Raw genomic sequence first — 17725 nt, forward strand, 5'->3', positions numbered from 1 at the left:
AACATTAAGCTGCGAGACGTTTTGAGTCATCCAGCATTTTCTGTCCTGCTGCTGTTGAGTAACTCCTCACACAGAGGTCACGACAAAGGTGCAGGGACGTTTGTGTTGGCCACGTTTTCACACTGCACACTGTGTTCCTCCGGCCTTGGTGGCCTGTCCGCAGTTTGTAGCTCATCAACACTTATCCCTGCTTCTGTCTCATCCTGTGTCCATCCCATTGTCCGGGAACCCTTCGGTTAGCAGCAGACTCAGGAGTCAGCAACTTCTGTCTCTTCGGATGAAACAGGAAGGAAGAAGTCAGCAGAAACAAAGCGTGGGATACAAATCAGCCCCTGACCCACACAGTGCTGTAATCTAGAGATGGACCCCACAGCTTCTCTCTTGCTCAGAAATTCAAGCGTCACCGAATTATTTGACACCAACTTCCAAGAGAATCCAGTCAGTGCCAACATCACGTTGTTTTTACTGGTCATTTGTGTTTTTATGCACATTTGTTATTTGTATGAATTCACCACCAACCTGTGAAGCTAGATCGAGCACATTTATATGCAGGAATCATGTTGATTAATGTGCATCGTCCTTTTTAAAGACAAAGATAAACACTGGGGCTGTAGAAAATAATCACATGAAAACATTTTCATGTTTAACCAGCCGGATCTAATAAATCAACCCGTCAGTCTAAGTGAACATTTGTGCCAAATTTGAATTTATTCCCTTGACCTTTGACCTCTACTTTCTAATCAGGTGATTCTTGAGTGCTACTGAATGTTGAATTTTGAATTCCCTGTGGATGTTCCTGTTGGATCCCGTTTACAAGCACATGAGGTTGTGTGTGAGAACTTTGATCATCAAAGTCGAATCCGTTCCTCTTTTGAGTCCAAGTGAAGTTGAAGAAATGAAAAAAAAAAAAAAACACTTCCTAAATAATGAGTCAAACACTTCTCAGAAATTCATCATAAAATATATTTTGGTCCAAAAGCTGATTTGCAAAAATACAACATGTGCAATCAGGGAGTAGACGAGGCGTCAGTGTCTCTACGCTGCCTCACTAGTGCTGGAATGCTGCATCATCTCACTGTGTTAAGGGGAACTGCACACGCTACTGACATGTAGTGTTACCGTCAAAGCATTTAACACAGTACCCTGGTTAGCACTACATCGTTACACTACACACACACACACGCACACAACACTTCCTGCTTCTATTCCTATGCCTCTTTTTTCTAAATCTTATCCTATGACAATGATTCACATTAGCATACATTTTCCATTTCAACGCGCAAAACAACGCCGTGTTCAGGAGGAAGAAGAGGGAGAATGATGAATGGGCTCATTTTCAGGAAGCGTCAACACACGTTTCATTTAAAACGTCGGGACCGATCCAGCTCAGACGCTCCCGAGGCTGAGCCCGATAAAAGAAGCAGAGCCGGGAAAATGATTACAGGCTAAAAAATAAGATATATTTCCTTTTCCAACACCGAAACACTTCGACCCGGTTCAGACCTGATATTAACATGATCACCAGATCTCACTTCCTGCTGCTGATGCAAATAAAGTTTATTAAAACCAAGTCCCGTTGTTTTGACCCAGTTTACAGATGTGTCACCTTTTCTAAAAATCAAGGCAGAACAAATTTGTCTTGACATGCTATGTGTTCTCAAATATATTTGAGAACCATAAAAACACATTTTAATTGTGGAGAGTCAGAGACGTCAGCTGAGGTGAGGACAGATGTTAACAGCAGGTCTAAACGGGATCTCACCGTTACTGAACAATTTATTAGAAATCCAGTCGAGGGTTTGGTGGAAAACAGAATTCGATCAATTCAAATCGTGTTTTATTGAAGTTCTACGCCACCAGAGTCGGTTTCAACTTAATAAAAGTGCAAATCCTGCTTTGATAAAGCTTTGATCCCACACGTTTGGCACTCTCAACATTCACATGGCCCGTCATCTACACTACACTTATTTTTTAAACACCATCTCTGTCAAAGATTATTCTACGATTTAAAGTAACAGTTTGACGTGTCGGGACTTTTTTGGCTGAGTTAGAGGAGAAGATCATTAACATCCAGGTGATGTGAGAACAGAACTAGTTAAAGGAGTGTTTAGAGCGGTTTGACACTGAGCTTAATGATGGAGCGAGAAGTCGGCCAATGAAAACTCCGTTTAAATGTGGGAACGAGAGCGTTCTTCTGGAAGACGTTAGCCGTGCTACACATGGTTTCACACGGCAGAGTCCGGGCAACGTCTGAGGACAAACGAGAATAAACTGTTCCGGCTTCATATTTAATTTAATCTTCTCTTCCAACAAGAGACTGAATACCTGTCTCATTTAAATTTAGTTCGTCCTCGAGAACCAGAGCAAAGTGAAAAAGTAATTACACTGATATTTGATCCGTCACCGAAGTTGTCTGAACACTAATCAACAGCAGTTTGTTTCCAAGTACCCTCGCTTCCATTTAAGAGTGCTTAACATTAATAAGAAATGCATTTTTAAATCTTAAAAATAAATATATGCATCAGAAGTCGTACATTATATCGCTGCAACAGATATTTGTAGTCGCGCCTCAGATCGTTAAATCTGAATTATGATCCTCGTTTTTTTTTTTAAGCTAAATTGACTTTTAGCGGGATCAGTCCGTGGCGGCGCTCCATCACCATTACGCGAAAATGTTTGAGATGAAGTCGCGAAATCGTTTGGCGTACTGCTCAGGGTGGACAGTGGAGATCTCAGCCCCGGCCTGCAACAGAGAAGAAGAAACAAGAGTTCACCATCGTCACGTATACGCCAACACATCGTACATTTCGCAAACAGCAACAAACGCTCTGAACAGCTGACTGCGTCTCTCCCCCGTGTGACTCACCCCGTGTTTGACGGTTTTCGCAGCATGAGCAGCTTTCTTCTTGGTGTCGTACTGAGTGAGGACATCGATCAGGCCCATGAAGTAAACCTCCCTCTGAGGAGCTCCTGAAAACAGTCAGCGTTATTCGAACGATATGATGATAACGATATCATCATCATCATCATCATCATCATGCTCCACACTATTCAACACCTGCTCACCTGCGCAGCTCCCGATCGCGTACACGTCCACATACGGGTCGAACTCTCCGGGCCCCAGAGGTTTGCAGGAGGACATGTAACCAGCGATTCCCTCTGGAGAAGTACCATAGGATCCCACCGTGGGGCCCATCGCCAGGCCGTTCTCCGCGTCCGGTTCTTCCTCGTTGGAAACCTCCTCACCCTCCTCCTCCTCCCGTTCAGTTCGGCCCACATCGTGGATGCCGAGGAGCAGACTGTAGTCCATGATCTTCAGCTTCACCAGAAACTGAGGACATTAGGAAATGGTTGTTTGTTAATATAGAGATGAAACAATCCTTTTTTTGTGTGTTTCAAACTGTCAGGACCTCGTGGGACTAATGCTGAGTAGAGTCAATAGTTTGGGCAGCCCTACTGTGCAGATGGCGCCACCATGTGGTTGATTTTTGCAACAGGAATGCATTGAAACAAGTCACCCACCTCCACGTCTCTGTTCAGCTTCTCCATGAACTTCTCCTTCTGCTCTTCGGTCACGTAAACTTTCTGCATGTTGTTCCTGAAGTCCATGTCCTTGAAGGTAGGAAGCTCTTTACCCTGAGACACAAGCACGTTGTCTTCAGCAGGACGTTTTTAAATAAAGAGGAGGCGGCTGCACAGATCATTGTCAGATAAAATGATAGTAGGAGAGATGTTTGAATTCACCCTTTCTTTGTCACTTGCTTCACGAGCCACCAGAGAGCCCTGCAGGAACAAAGCTGTGAAAATCATGGCTCATACACTTCACATACAAACAGTACAAAGTCGAAGTCAAGGGAGTGAATCAAATAAAACACAATAAAATCAGGATATAATAAAAAAAAATACAAATAAAGCTCAGACTCCTCCTCTCACCTTCAGGTCGTACTTCCTGTGCACCACCAGTCTGTGGCTGAACATGTTCCTCATGACGATCAGGTACGTCTCCTCGCTGTCCACGCCCACCCGGTACATGCCCAGGAACTGTGGCAGCAGGGTGCTGCCATGACACTTGACGATGTGCTGCAGGGAGGGAACCACAGAGAAGTGCTTTATTGTCGATGTGCATTCTAAAAAGAATAAAATACAAATAAGAGAATACGACTCATTCACAGGTCCTCGTATCGAGCGCCGCATCTAAAGGTCACGTAGAATATAAATCAATTAGTGAGTCTATCCAGGTTAGACTGTTTAGTCGCACTCAGAAGTTAAAATAGACTCTCACTTCAGACTGGCCTCATTCAGTGTCCCCTGAAACAGGCTGGACGAGCAGGATGTTGAAAACTAAAGAAGCCAGTGTAACCTGCAAACTGTCTTGATCTATGAAGTCGCTCCGACAACAATGAGTTCATTCAACTAAATAAATACACAAAAGAGAAAACGCTGTGAAACAGAGCTTCCATTTTCCTCGACTCCCTCTCAGCTCCGTGTAGGCTGTGTAACCACAGGCCACACATTCCTCTCACAGCTCAGAGCAGCCAAAAGTTTACTCAGTGACTTTTGCAGCCTGAAGTGAGAGCCACTTTTCTGAGGAATCCGCCTGACTCAGAGTGAACAGTGACACAGGTCTGGGCGGCAAATGTGTCATAAAACCAAATAAAACAGGTGAAACTGTGTCACCTCTGCTACACACGTGTGCGACTGTTGACATGAACAGAGACGTGTAGATATGAACACCTGTAAACAAAAAGAGTGGTTGCGCCGTCGTCTGCGCTCGGTGGTGCTGCAACATTTCACCCACAGGGAGGTCCAGAGAATCCTGGAGATTCTCCAGAGCGTTCAGGTGAGGGGTGGTGCAGCAGGCGGAGGCAGGGTGTAACATAAAGATTTAGCTGTGAGGTCACATGTTCGACAGACTCTTATCACCAGAAGCTCTTGACTCTCGTCTTTCTAAGCATCTTCTACGTGTACGGCTTCTCTTTTTCATCCGGAGGTATTTGTATCCGCTTGGGTTTTTCTTAGTTTCGGCCTTGGGTGCAAAACAGGGGGTTTCAGTGCAGGTCTGAAAGCAGCTAATAAGAAACAGCACCAGACTTATCGTTCCGTCATGCACACCTCACCTGGTGATACTCGGACAGGATGCTGTGCATGTCTGCGACGTCCTCACTGGAGATTTGCTTGACGACCAGCGTTCGGTCGTAGGAGTTGAGGAGCAGACCCTCTTGGTCGTCTACGCTCCTCGATGGGGGGCTGCGAGTCAACGACACCTGGGCGTCACAAACACACGGATTAGTAGAGAAACGTCTTCATATTAAAATCAGATTCATTTAAAAACAATTGTACACTAACGTTAAGAATCGGCATTATTAAGGAAAATGAGCTCCTATAGTTATTTACAACCACTGAAGGGAGATTGAAAACATAAGTTGGTCTACGCACTGAGCAGTTCATCAGTACATCACACACCTGATAGTCCAGATCCTCAATACCAAACCGCTCCCTTAGATTTCGGAAGACCTGAGGACAGTACTCCTTGAATTTGAAATGTCCCGGAAGGTTTTCTCTGCAAAGGGAGAGAAGGCGGGAGAGTGAGGAGAAGGAGGAGTTGGCTGATGCAACATTTTCTGTGCCGCCACACAAACAATCAAACGGTTCACACTCTGAGAGAAAAGTCTTAAAAATTCAAACATGTTCAACAGCAGGGGGGAGAGTAGAGAGAAGTTCCACTCCTGCATCACGCATCCCTGGACACACACATTCAAACACCTGCAGGACGTCCGCAGCTAAAACAATGAAGACCCGTCCAATCGGAGCTGATTATTATTTAATATTGTTTGGTAACAAGTTCTGAGAGCACCAGAGGCAGTGAAACAAGTATTTTTTTTTTATTTATAACTCAACCAGCGCCGCTTCTTCCATGAACTCGGTGGAACATCTTACTTGTTGAAGAGGTGGTTGTTGACTTTGATTTTGGTGTTGGCTTTGAAGTCGTCAGGAAGAAGCATGACAGGAACAGGCACCTGGTTGAGATCATTGATCTGCAGAGAGAAAACACTTTCATGGCTCCTGCTTCTCAGGGGACAGATTCAGCTGCTCGTCTGTTCATTAACAATCATTTTTAACTGATCACCTGCAGACGTTTAAGAAAACATTTATGTTTATAAAACAATGATTATTCACCATCAACAAAACAACTTTCCAACAAGTGATCACAACAACAACAACAACAACAACAACAACAACAAGCATTGTTTCACAGGTTCCTCTTCATCACGTCCAACGTGAATATTACTGTTTTATAATATTCATGTTTATCAATGCAATGATTGTTTCCGTGATTAAGAAGCTCATTGAACACAGTGGTGAGCCTGGCGGCCTCCGGGGGGTCTGTGGCCCCCCGTGCCGGGACACTGATCCGACCAAGGCCCCCGCAGAGCCGCAGGTATTCGGTGTAAACACCCTCACCTCCCCGCTGAGCTGCTGCTGCTGCTGCTGCTGCTGCTGCTGCTAACTGCGCTAGCTAACGTTAGCCCGGTGTTAGCTCGGCGACTCACCGAGTGGTTGACGCCCCACATGAAGACGCTGAGCACCGGGTCGCTGGCCCGGAACACCTTCACCTTCTGCTGCACGAAGTGCTTCTTCTTCGTCTTGGTCTTCGGAGCCAGGATCACCATCGGGCTGGAGGCGGGCCCCGAGTTCCCGAGAGCAGCCATGGCCGCGGACAAGGCTGCGATCGCCCGCTGCGGAGAGGCTGTGGAGCAGGCGGGGACACTTCCTCCTCCTCCGGCGCGCCGCCTTCACGGAGCTACGCGCCCGGTTGCTCGCCGCTCCTTCCCCCGCCCGGGTCTCTCTCGCACCGACACCCAGGGGTCGCCGGTTCAATCTCCCGCTGAGTCACACGGTCCTCGGATCAGCGGTTGCGCTGCGGAGCCGGACCCCAGACGGACGCTGTGTTCACCATGTTGGTTCTGAACGTCTCCGCCGCGAGCCCTCCGTGTTTTTATAAACCACGTGCTGGGTCTGTTGACTGACAGCTGACAGCGGCCAATCGCAGCCACGATGCCGCGTCAGGTGACCTCAGAGGGTGGGGCATCGCAGGTTTATGTGGCGTTCACGACGGGATCCACGGTGGGAAATATCAGATGTCTTTCTAAAACTTGAAAAACTTGTTCCAAACCGTCCCTCAGCGTCAAGTACTTCTTTGTACTTCTTTCTACTTCTTTCTACTTCTTTCTACTTCTAGTCAGTTTCAAAGTTTCACAGATTGTGATCAGTTCTACCAAAGACTGACTCTTCACACTCTTTATTTCAATACTGTCATGATGCTAAATATGTTTAAAATACATATAAACAAAATAAGTTTTTTTTTTGTTTGTCTTTGTTTCCGTCTTTACTGAATAACTTCAGATGATTAACATAAGTTTTTGCTTCAAAATTAATATATTAAGAATATATGAACACGAATATTATTATTTTAGTTTGTTTTGTTCCCTTTATATTTTGTTGATGATTTGAATAAAGTCAAATAAGAAGAATGAACGAATAAAAACAACCTTGCAGGCATGGAAGCTGATGATTTTAAATTATACAGTAGCTAATCATTTTTGGAGGTTAAAAAAAAGACTGCCTATTATTGTTATTATTATGATTATTATTGAATCTGTTATTCAAACCGTGAACTACTGTGCACAGGTCTTAAGTTGTTAAAGAAATTCAGATTTGGAGATTAAAAGATTTTCTTTTGCACTTTTCATTTTTCTGAAAGTTGTCGATTTGAATGCGTGAACTACTGCTTCTACTTTGGTCGAGGATTTTCACCCTCGTTCCACCGCTGAAGGGCAGTGGAACATTTGTTATGAAAGATAAAGACGAGGTCGTGGGAAAGTTAATGAATTATTATCTGACACAGATTAAATCACTCGCTTCGGGCTTTGACCTCACACAAAATATTTACATTAATAAAGCTTCATTTACCATAGTATTTATCATAGCTATTATTATGCTTTTTTATTACAATTATTTAAATTCAGGCACTTGTTCTGCCCTTTAAAACTGCTGCTTTTATCAAAAGCTACAGAAGATAATAAGATAATAAGATTTATCTTAAATCTGCATTTCTTTTAACTGTTTATGTGAACATAGATCCTGAGACAAGCTGCGTCGTTCCTCTTTATGTTTTTCAGATGTTGCTGGAATGAAATGAGTAAAGTTGAAAATGTAACTCATACACAGGAGCTGTTTCACATCAGCTTGTATTATAGAGATGTTTAACCTCTAGGGGGCAGAAAGACCCCAAAGCAAAGTGTCAGCCTCAGGTTTAAGTGAAGCCACAGCACGAGGGTCCTGCAGACACCGAGCTTCACATGTTTCAGTTCAGAAACAGACACTGATCATTTGTTGTTGCACGTCCATGAAATGAGAGAGAAAAAAAGTAAAGATCAACATTAAAGCAGCAGAGTAAAGTTTGAAGTGTAAATGAGTTGGACTGTGACACACTGTCAAACTGTCCCTCAAAGGACGAGCGTCCAGATGAGGGATAAATTCACACACACATTCACACACACACACACATTCACACAGTGCATCTCTATGCAGCCCAGCACGGGGTTCAGTATCTTGCCCAAGGACACTTCAGCATGTGGAATGAGGAAGACTGGGATTGAACCGCTGACTCTCCGGTCAGAGGACAACCCGCTCTACCCGCTGACATAACTGAGAACTTCATTAACTTTCCCACTGGACTCGTCTTTATCTTTTATTACCAACGTGCCACAGCCCCCAACACTAAACTCTTTAAATTTCAACCCACGGCTAAATCTTAACTTCATGTTGACACGTGATGAACAAACGAAAAGACCAGAATGTAAAAACAGGAACAAATCAATGCAGGATCCTTGGTTTCAACTCTGCAGCTGCATCCGAGACTCTCTGAACGCTGTGTTGTGGAATATGAACATTTTTCTCACATCATAGTTTAAACTGAGTTTCACAAAACAGACGTCTTCATCCGCTCGATGCACAGAACAGAGTCACGGCAGAGCAAACGCAGCCTAGATAGAGAAGTAGGACATGTGGTGGTGTGATGCCACAAAGGATCATGCTTCCTCCTTCATTTTCTGCAAGGCCTTCGTTTCATATTATGCATTGACAATGGGATATTCTATGCTGTTACCTTGGAAACAGTCATGTATTGAGTCCCCGTGTGGAGACGGGGGAGAAAATGATCCTTTATGTGCCGGGTAATGGCAGAAAAGCAGCATGACTCTAATGTGCTCTAATGTGTCATTTCAGTAAATGGATGTGAGGATCAGGCTGTGGAGCTGAGGCCCCTTCACTCCAGTAATAATGTTCGTATGATTCAGAGGCGCTCGGATACTTTTCTTCATTTTCTTTCTGCTGAATGAGGTTCCCTTCAGAAGTGACAGTGCAGGGACTCGTCCTCCAGTGGTTTTCATCCTCAGCACCATCATGTGCATCTCTTCTTATGAATCTTTACAGTTTGTGTCAGAGTCGTGTTTTCGTTGATTTAAATTCAAGTAAAATCTATAAGGACGGCGAGCGTGACACCTGAGGGTGAGGTCAGCGACGGTGTCTGCCTCATCCTCATCCTCAGTGAGAGTCTCAGCAACACGGACTCCTGCGTTTCCTTTTCCTCACTACGTTTGTTTTGCAATAAATTACAAACTGTGACCCTGAAAACTCTTTGGAGTCATTATTTTTGGGATGTTTTGTCGGAGGAGGTGGTGACGGTCGCTCGCCAAGACCTTCAGCCATCACTGTGTTTACGAGACGAGAGCCTCCGGGTGACGCTGCCTATCTGGCTCACACTGCGGCCTCTTCAGACACGGTGTCGTGTTCACCAGCTACAAATCAACGAGGCCCGAGACAAAATAACTAATAATCTGCACAAAACAAGATGTGAACACAGAGACAGTTTCACTCGACTGGAGATCTACGAATAAACTCCTCAAGGGATGTTTGGCAAACAAATCGGTAGACAAACCCCCAGAAGCCGCTGGTTAAACTCTTTATCCTGGCAGACAACTCCCATCCTCTCTCCAGCCAGTTGGAGCCTTTGAGCTCCGGGAGGCGCTATAGAGTCCGTCATCTCAAAAAGTATTTAAGAAGTGTCATCAATATCCTTAACTCGACAACGTGACCAAGAGATTCACCCACTTATAGACGTGAACTCATTTATTTAATGTTTTTCTAATTGCTTGTTTGAATTCTGTCTTGTGTTTGGTCGGCGAAGAGACATTCTATTCTATTCCACTCTGTAGTCAAGGATTGTGAATAGCCCAAGTACCCCGGAGACGAGCGCTGCCATCTTGTGCCGTAGGAGTCAGAGTCCGAGAGGAATCAATGTAGGGGTGGAGCCTCGGCACTCGACCAATCGTGAGTCGGTCTCAGCTGTCAATCATGACGTTTGACTCTGTTTAGCCTCTAATAACCGATTAGACAATCGATCAGAAACACTCGAACACACATCAGAACAATAACAACTACCTAAAATAACAGAAACAGCAATTCAACTCATTTATTTTGGTTCATGTCCCATCGGTTCACATGAAGGAGGCTGGGTTTATGAGCTCTGCTGCAGTCAGCCACCAGATGGCGATGGACATGCTTTGGCTTCACATGTCGTCCATCTTTGATTCACATAAACATCCATTATCTGCCCCGCTCATCATCCACAGGGTCTCGGGGGAGCTGAGGCCAATCACGGCTTCTTCGTGTACAGTCCCTGGTTAGAAGGTCGGCTCCGTCTTCAGGACAGACTGGACGATGCAGTGACGAGTTAAGAGAAGCCACTCGTGGACTCGGGCCTGGGCTGCACGACGATTAGCGTGCTAACGTCAGTAGAAACAAAACAGTTATAGAAATAGAAGTGAAAAACGACAGATCACGGAACAGTCGCTTCGCTCGGCTGGAGGCAGCGGAGGTGAGTAAAGACATGAAGTTTGACGCTGAGCCTGAACTTAGAATCGGTGAGTCAATAGCTTGATTGATGCTAACACTGGTAACGAAGCCCATTTCCACTGGTCACTCACATCTGGATTATTTCTGCGTGTGAGTCGATTCAATCAACCGTCACTCCCAGGTCAGATGAGTAGAAAGGTTGGGTCCGGGCGTTGGTGCGTAAACAGTCGTGAATGTTTTGTGTACTTTTTTAAATCTTAGGAACAACATGCAACAGTATTTATGTCTTCGCATCCTGCAAAATGCAAAACCTTCAAGACAGCACGGTGAGAGAGCTTCTCAGTTTCTCCTGACGTCAGACACAAAAATAAAACAGAAATGCAAACTCCTCTCTGGTAACCGAGGCAGCTGCCAGTTTTCTAACGGGTGTACACGTATACCTCCACATTCTGGTGTAAAAGATGTGTCACATGAAATATGTGTCTAATTGTGAATGGGTGAAAGTATTTAGATGATTTATTTATGTACAATTACACACATATTAAACTTGCAAGTAAAAAGTCTCAAGACTTAAATACTTTAAAGTCCTAAAGTAATATCAGCAGAATTTGAGTTCCAAAGGTAGAAATGCTTCATGTAAAGTATCATTTTATCAAATAGTTTTATTAGGATCAGTGATGAATCATCTCATCTTGTGTTTTATTGTAAAATATGAATCAGAAATATAAATACTAAGTTTTACTGGAACATAAACTAAAATAGGATTAAAGTAGTAAAGTCAAGTAAAGTCTTATTTTACATTTAATAAACATTCCACTTTATTTTGTGTTATAATGTTTGTTATTAACTTAAAAACATTAGTTTAATCACAGGAGGCTCCTGATGAATCAGTATTATAAATAACAGCAGCACCATTGAAGTCTCTCACTATACGTTTATCTGACATCACCATCTCTGCTTCACAAGCATTTTATTGAAAGAACACACCCAACACCTGTTGTTATATTAATATATGTTTTATTCTTCTCCATTTTTATTATCATTAAGTTTTATTTTCAGTTTGCAAATCTTAAGGTCCTTTGTGCACAGACCTGTCATCACGGCACACACACATCGGCACGACAAGATTGGTCAGAAAGAGATAAATTCTAATCACACTTTAATAGCACACAATTTCATGACTTTTGCAAGGACTTGGGAAAGACGAACTATAACAATAACAAATTTGATCTTTTTATTTTTTATCCCTCCGTTGAAATCAGAATTTATAGTATGATGTGCCAAAATAAAACATACTAGTTAACATGGACATTCTCAAATGAACAAAGCATAAATAAAAAGGAAATTAAAAACATGAGATATAACCATAAGATGTACAGCAGTTAATAGAATAGAGCTCTGATGAATGTGAAGTGAAGTTTTGCCATAAAGGTGCCTCTTCCCCTAACATGAAATAAAATAATCTCTGTCTTTAAATAAGAAACTGCTGACAATATAAAAATACATGGCATTGTACTGTAGTTCATTAAATAAACCAACAATTCATATATAAAATATTATATTGACGTGTATAAAAATATGCCTTACAACTTTTTGAAAAGGGTAACAGCCGTAAGCTTTTTGTCTGCCACTTCAGAACACACAGTCGACCACAAAATGTCCAACATATGTACAAACAATCAACTAATAAGCAGTCAGAACTCATTTTGACAAATAAAATGAACAGAAGCATCCAAGATCATATTCTTATGACTATGTTTTCTGACTTTACATATATATAAGATACTGTAAGATTCAAGCAGTACTTGATGGAAATACATACTCAAAAATAAATTAATAGAAAAGAAATATTCTGTCAATTAGGTACGCTGATATCAGTGTATCTTTGGAGAGAGGGAGAGAGGACGGTGAGGGAGACACATTTTTCAAACGTCTTGTGTCACATCACCTGCGTAACAGTATTTCAGCCCACTGAGATCAGAACGAGCACAGGCAGTGTCAGCTATCCTAAAGTAAAAAGGAAAACGAAAATCTACCAGAAAGCCGGGACAAGAGCCAGGGAATATAGAGATCATTCTGAGTAATACCGCTCGGATCACTGAGGCAGTTCACGGAGAGTTAATGTGAGCATGCAGCATGTCGCCGGACGACGCAGAGGACGTTGCTGCAACTGTTGAACATTCAGGCAGATGTTTTTGTCGCTGTGACTGTGAGAGTGTGTGTGTCTTGCTTCTAGAGAGGACATGAACGTTAACTGGTGTGGATTTCCCATAGGAAGTGGTTTATCCCTGCTACCTCCTGTCTAGGCAGTGTCTAGCACAAGCTAAAGCCACCCCCTCTCCCTGTGCTCCTGCTGCTCCGCCACCTCCTCCTCCTCCTCCTCCTCCTCTTCCTCCTCCTCCTCTTCCTCCAGGCTCAGAGCAATAGGACAGACTCATCCCTCACTCCCCATCGCATGGTAAAGTACCATCTTCACTGGCACGTGAGGGCACGGGCGTGCCGAGCTCGTCCACGCACCAGCAATGGCCACGCTGCATGCCCTTGGAGGAGCGGCACTGTGCGAGATGGAAAGACAGAGAGGGAGATTTTGAAAGGGAAACGGAGGGCGGAGATCGAGTGGGAGAGTGGGAAAGGTGGTGAGAGAGGAAGAGAGAGAAAATGATATGTCATCATAGCGCAGTCCTGATTCTCTGTGCCCACAGCTGAGAGGCTCCGAGCGAGAAGTGTCAGTTATTCTCAGCCCCTGTGGCCACAGACAAATCTGTGGATGCAGAAATCTGCAGTGGAGTGCAGCTCTGACAGTCAGCAACATGCACCGTGACACCGGGTCAGTGCAAACACACATCATCACATCAGATCCAACAAAGTTCCAGGGTTTCATGTGGATTCAGGTGACTGTAAATACTCTACCTGCTTTTTCCTGTAGAATCCACGAGTGTCACAGTTGGGTATATAGATGTCGCGGTCAGACTGGAAGATTGTCAGCTCCAGACCCCTCAGGACACTGTTGAGCAGTTTGCGGCAGGGCGCCTGAAAACAGCAATGCAGAGTGTGTCTTCAAACATCACCAGAGACAAAGAGAGACGACCTGTCTCCATGTGGACAGTGTCCACCCCCCCCCCAGGTGACTGGCAGAGATCCTCTCTGATCACACAATATGTCGATGTGAAGCACAGAGGATCAGCCACTGTGATGCAGCAGCAGAGCCAGGAGCAGGGAGTATGTATATTTATATACATCAGATGTCACAGATTGTATAACATTATATAATCATATTGTTACACAATGCTTTGGCTTTTCAGGTCACTGAGAGAAGTGACTCTGCGTTTTTGTGTCACTTTGTGGAACTGAACGGTTTCATCTTCGTTATTTGTGCGACTACTGTCGTTCCCATGATGACACACATTTTAGTTCAAATGCTGCAAATCAGCTTGTAAAGTCAAAAGATAAATCTGCGGTGGCAGCGGCAGACTTGAAACTTTCCTGATTCACATCATGCTCAATTAGTTCTGCCGCATAGCAGCGCACACATCATGCACCATAATGCATGGCTTTAGAGCAGTGTGTGTACATGCCACTGCAACACCCAAGACAGCAGAGGATCTGTGGTGATAACTCCACAACGCAGCTCGACACACAAGCCTCTCCATCACGTTTCATGTGTGTTATTGAAATCTGGGTTATGAATAATGCTTGACATGTGCCATTCAGGGAAGAATCCGTCAGCTTCACTCATTCAAGACTGTAAAATAAGAGCGAGAACTTACTTTTTCAATGTCACCGCTGTGTGAGGGATGTGGACCTGAGAGGAAACGACACACCAGCATGAGAACGTGACACGAAACCATCGTCAAACCACATCCAATGTCACATTTCATAACATAACACGGAGACACAGATGAGATCTGTCTGATGGTCCCCGAGACACCTAATGTCCATCAGTGTGTCCTTCTCACACAGTTAATCGCAGTATCTCCGTTTGAACAGTAGATGGGGATCACTGCAATGAAAAGCTGCTTGATCAGGATGTAGGTGACACTGTGACAGTTTCACATTCATTCTAGATTCTCCACAGAGATCATGACTTGTAGGACGGACGCACACTCTGTCACTGAAATGAACAAATCATATAAATGTGCATTTTAACTTAAAACACTGTTTCTCACTGACTGATATTCACAAAGAGCCACTGGGCTTTGAGGGGATTTTCTATCATTTCTGATTAATGACAGGACTGTAAAGACAAATGTTCATCTCTATCACAGTGAGCCGCTGCAGAGCGTCTTGGATCGTGGAGGTTTGCAGAGATTCGTAATTGTTGCACAAAATGCATCCAGGCTTAAATGTCACACACTAACTGCGCTTTCTTTTTGTTGGTGAGTGACACAGCATCACATGCAATCTATAGATAAGCAGGATTCTCACTTCAGATATGATCATGTGTGGAGACTGTGACATCCTCAACAAACCACTGTGCAATTCAAGGCTACCGGCAGTTTCCATGCATGACCATCTTTAGGTGCATGCGTGCATGTATGTGTGCATACGTGATTTCATGCACGTGTGTGTGTGTGTATATATACAGTATCTTACCTGTGGGGGGGGGCTTCTCAGTGGGACTAGTCCTGCTGTGCTTGGCGCAAATACCCCGTCCCTGCAACAGAGCCTGGAGGGGGCTGTGCTCCCGTGGTGGGGGAACACAGCGGAGCCCCTTGGCACAGCTCAGTGTGTACACACCACAGGGCTCTCCCTGGGCCAACACTGATGTGCTGCCGGCAACATTATGGTCCCTGGGGGGCCGACCTGCCCCCAGTGGATCCCTGCAGGAGGGACAGACCTTGAAGGGCCCCAAGCGGTTTGCCCAGCTCCACGATCCGCAGTGGGCAATCAGCAACAAAACAATGGCTGTTAAGTTAGAAAGGATAGGCATTTTCTGTCCAGGTCTCAGGTTCTTCACACTGTCACTCTCTATCAGTTAAATGTGGCTGATGCTATTTCTGGATGTATATTTCTCTCTCTCTCTCTCTCTCTCTCTCTCCTTCCCTCGGTCTTCCTCCTGTTTCTATACAGTAGTCTTCCTTGGTGCTTTGCCGGTTGAGTCCCCTGCAGTGCCAGAGGAGACAAATGGAGATCGAGAGAGAAACAGCAAAGCACCAGCTTTTAAAGATCTGAAAGGCGGTGATAGAGAGTGAGTGAGTGAGTGAGTGAGAGAGAGAGGGAGGGAGAGAGAGAGAGAAAGAGAGGGGGAGAGAGAGAGTGCACAGTTATGACACCTTCAGGGGCTGGGACTCAGAGAGAGAGAGAGAGAGAGAGAGAGAGAGAGGGAGGTGGCAGGGAGGGAGAGAGCAAGTGGGGGGTGGATTATGTTCCTTTCAGAAATGATCAAAATCTCTCCACCCTTTCCTGTTACATACTCACACATACGTCTTCTCACACATTAAAAGTAGTTGTCATGCTCAGATATTTGCACTTTCTTTCCAGTGGTCACAGACCTTCCTGCCGGACTATTTGCCATGGTAACTAAAACAAATGTGCATGTGCCTCCATCAGCGTCGCAGCTGCAGTGTCATTTGCCCCAACGCATGCACGGCTGTGTGTTTGCTCCTGGTTGAATTCTGGAGGTGGCTGTGACGACGGAGAACGTCTCTGATGCTGTAGAGCCTCGTGTTCGGTCACATATATCAAAGTTTGGAGGAAAGAGTCGGATGCACAAATGTTAGAAGTGTAAACGATTTGACAAATCAACTGAAACTGTTCCTCAGCTTCATCTAATCACTGCTGAGTCAGACGTGCAGTGCGCTGCCTCGACAAAAGGGATCGTCCACTGTTTAGTCAGACTCTGGATCACGTTTGATATGAACTTGACTTGGTGGACCACATCACATGTCGGGAGTATGAGGAGACTATTTCTCGCCAGTGGTTTGAATTGCAAGAGTAATCATCTGGATGATTAGGAGGTGGTGGAGGACTCACTTCTGTTGCAGGAATGCACGTCGAGAAGCCAGAGCGAAAACGCTAATAATGCAATCCATCGCTCCACTCAGCCAGTTAAGATCCTCTGTACACGGGCGCCATCGTCAAAGATCACAGCGCACACACACACACACACACTCACACACACACACAATGGATCATCACCATTCACTGGTACATCACATGTTTTACTGGTTTATAATATACAACACTTTTAGTAATTACTAGTGAGTCAAATGTATCTTAAATTTTAAATGATCACGAAAGACTTTTACACAACTTGAGGTAATTTTACAGCAATGATGAGTGTGTGTGTGTGTGTGCGTGTGTGTGTGTGTGTGTGTGTGTGTGTGTGTGAGAACCGGTTGTTACGCATGTTGTGGGGACATGTGTGACACGGAACACACACTGAAGCTGTTTACACAGTCTTACAAATTTAGGGAACTTGTCTTTCTTATTGGGACAGAGTGAAGTATATAATTACATTTTAATTTGAAGACACGCTTTAAAGTAAGGTTATGTTAGGTTAACGATTAGGTTAGGGTAGGGTTATTGTGTAAACGGTCTAAAACTGTAAAAGCAGAAATTGAAAGAGTCTTGCAGCAGTTTTGCTGAGGAATGAATTCCTCTCTTATCTCGAGTCCCATTGTCTCCAGTGTTATCTGGTTTGGCCTCGCTGCCACCGGTGACAGTTACATGAACTCCGAACAGAGAAAGAAGCACAAATAGAATAAGAATATTTACTTAGCAATGAATATCCACCATCTATTTTTTATTTATCCACTAATTCCCCAGATCTCTGCCTGGCTGTCTGTCGGGCACTGCTGTAGTCTAC

General features: G+C 44.4%; 2 protein-coding genes across 2 annotated transcripts; both read right to left on the reverse strand.

The window, feature by feature from the left end:
* Positions 1-945: 945 nt before the first annotated feature.
* pip4k2ca (phosphatidylinositol-5-phosphate 4-kinase, type II, gamma a) lies at positions 946-7026 on the reverse strand. Its single transcript, XM_069526640.1, has 10 exons — positions 6552-7026; positions 5938-6035; positions 5464-5560; positions 5118-5264; positions 3934-4080; positions 3745-3783; positions 3523-3636; positions 3067-3331; positions 2867-2970; positions 946-2743 (listed from the first exon to the last, which is right to left on the reverse strand). The coding sequence occupies exons 1-10, from the start codon at positions 6708-6710 to the stop codon at positions 2663-2665; spliced, it is 1251 nt and encodes a 416-aa protein (XP_069382741.1). The 5' UTR covers positions 6711-7026; the 3' UTR covers positions 946-2662.
* Positions 7027-11919: 4893 nt separating this feature from the next.
* igfbp6b (insulin-like growth factor binding protein 6b) lies at positions 11920-16157 on the reverse strand. The gene is made up of 4 exons (XM_020111573.2): positions 15511-16157; positions 14685-14719; positions 13828-13947; positions 11920-13472 (listed from the first exon to the last, which is right to left on the reverse strand). The coding sequence occupies exons 1-4, from the start codon at positions 15845-15847 to the stop codon at positions 13359-13361; spliced, it is 606 nt and encodes a 201-aa protein (XP_019967132.1). The 5' UTR covers positions 15848-16157; the 3' UTR covers positions 11920-13358.
* Positions 16158-17725: the final 1568 nt, after the last annotated feature.

This window comes from Paralichthys olivaceus, chromosome 6 (genome assembly GCF_024713975.1).
Source record: "Paralichthys olivaceus isolate ysfri-2021 chromosome 6, ASM2471397v2, whole genome shotgun sequence".
Classification (NCBI taxonomy): Eukaryota; Metazoa; Chordata; class Actinopteri; order Pleuronectiformes; family Paralichthyidae; genus Paralichthys; species Paralichthys olivaceus.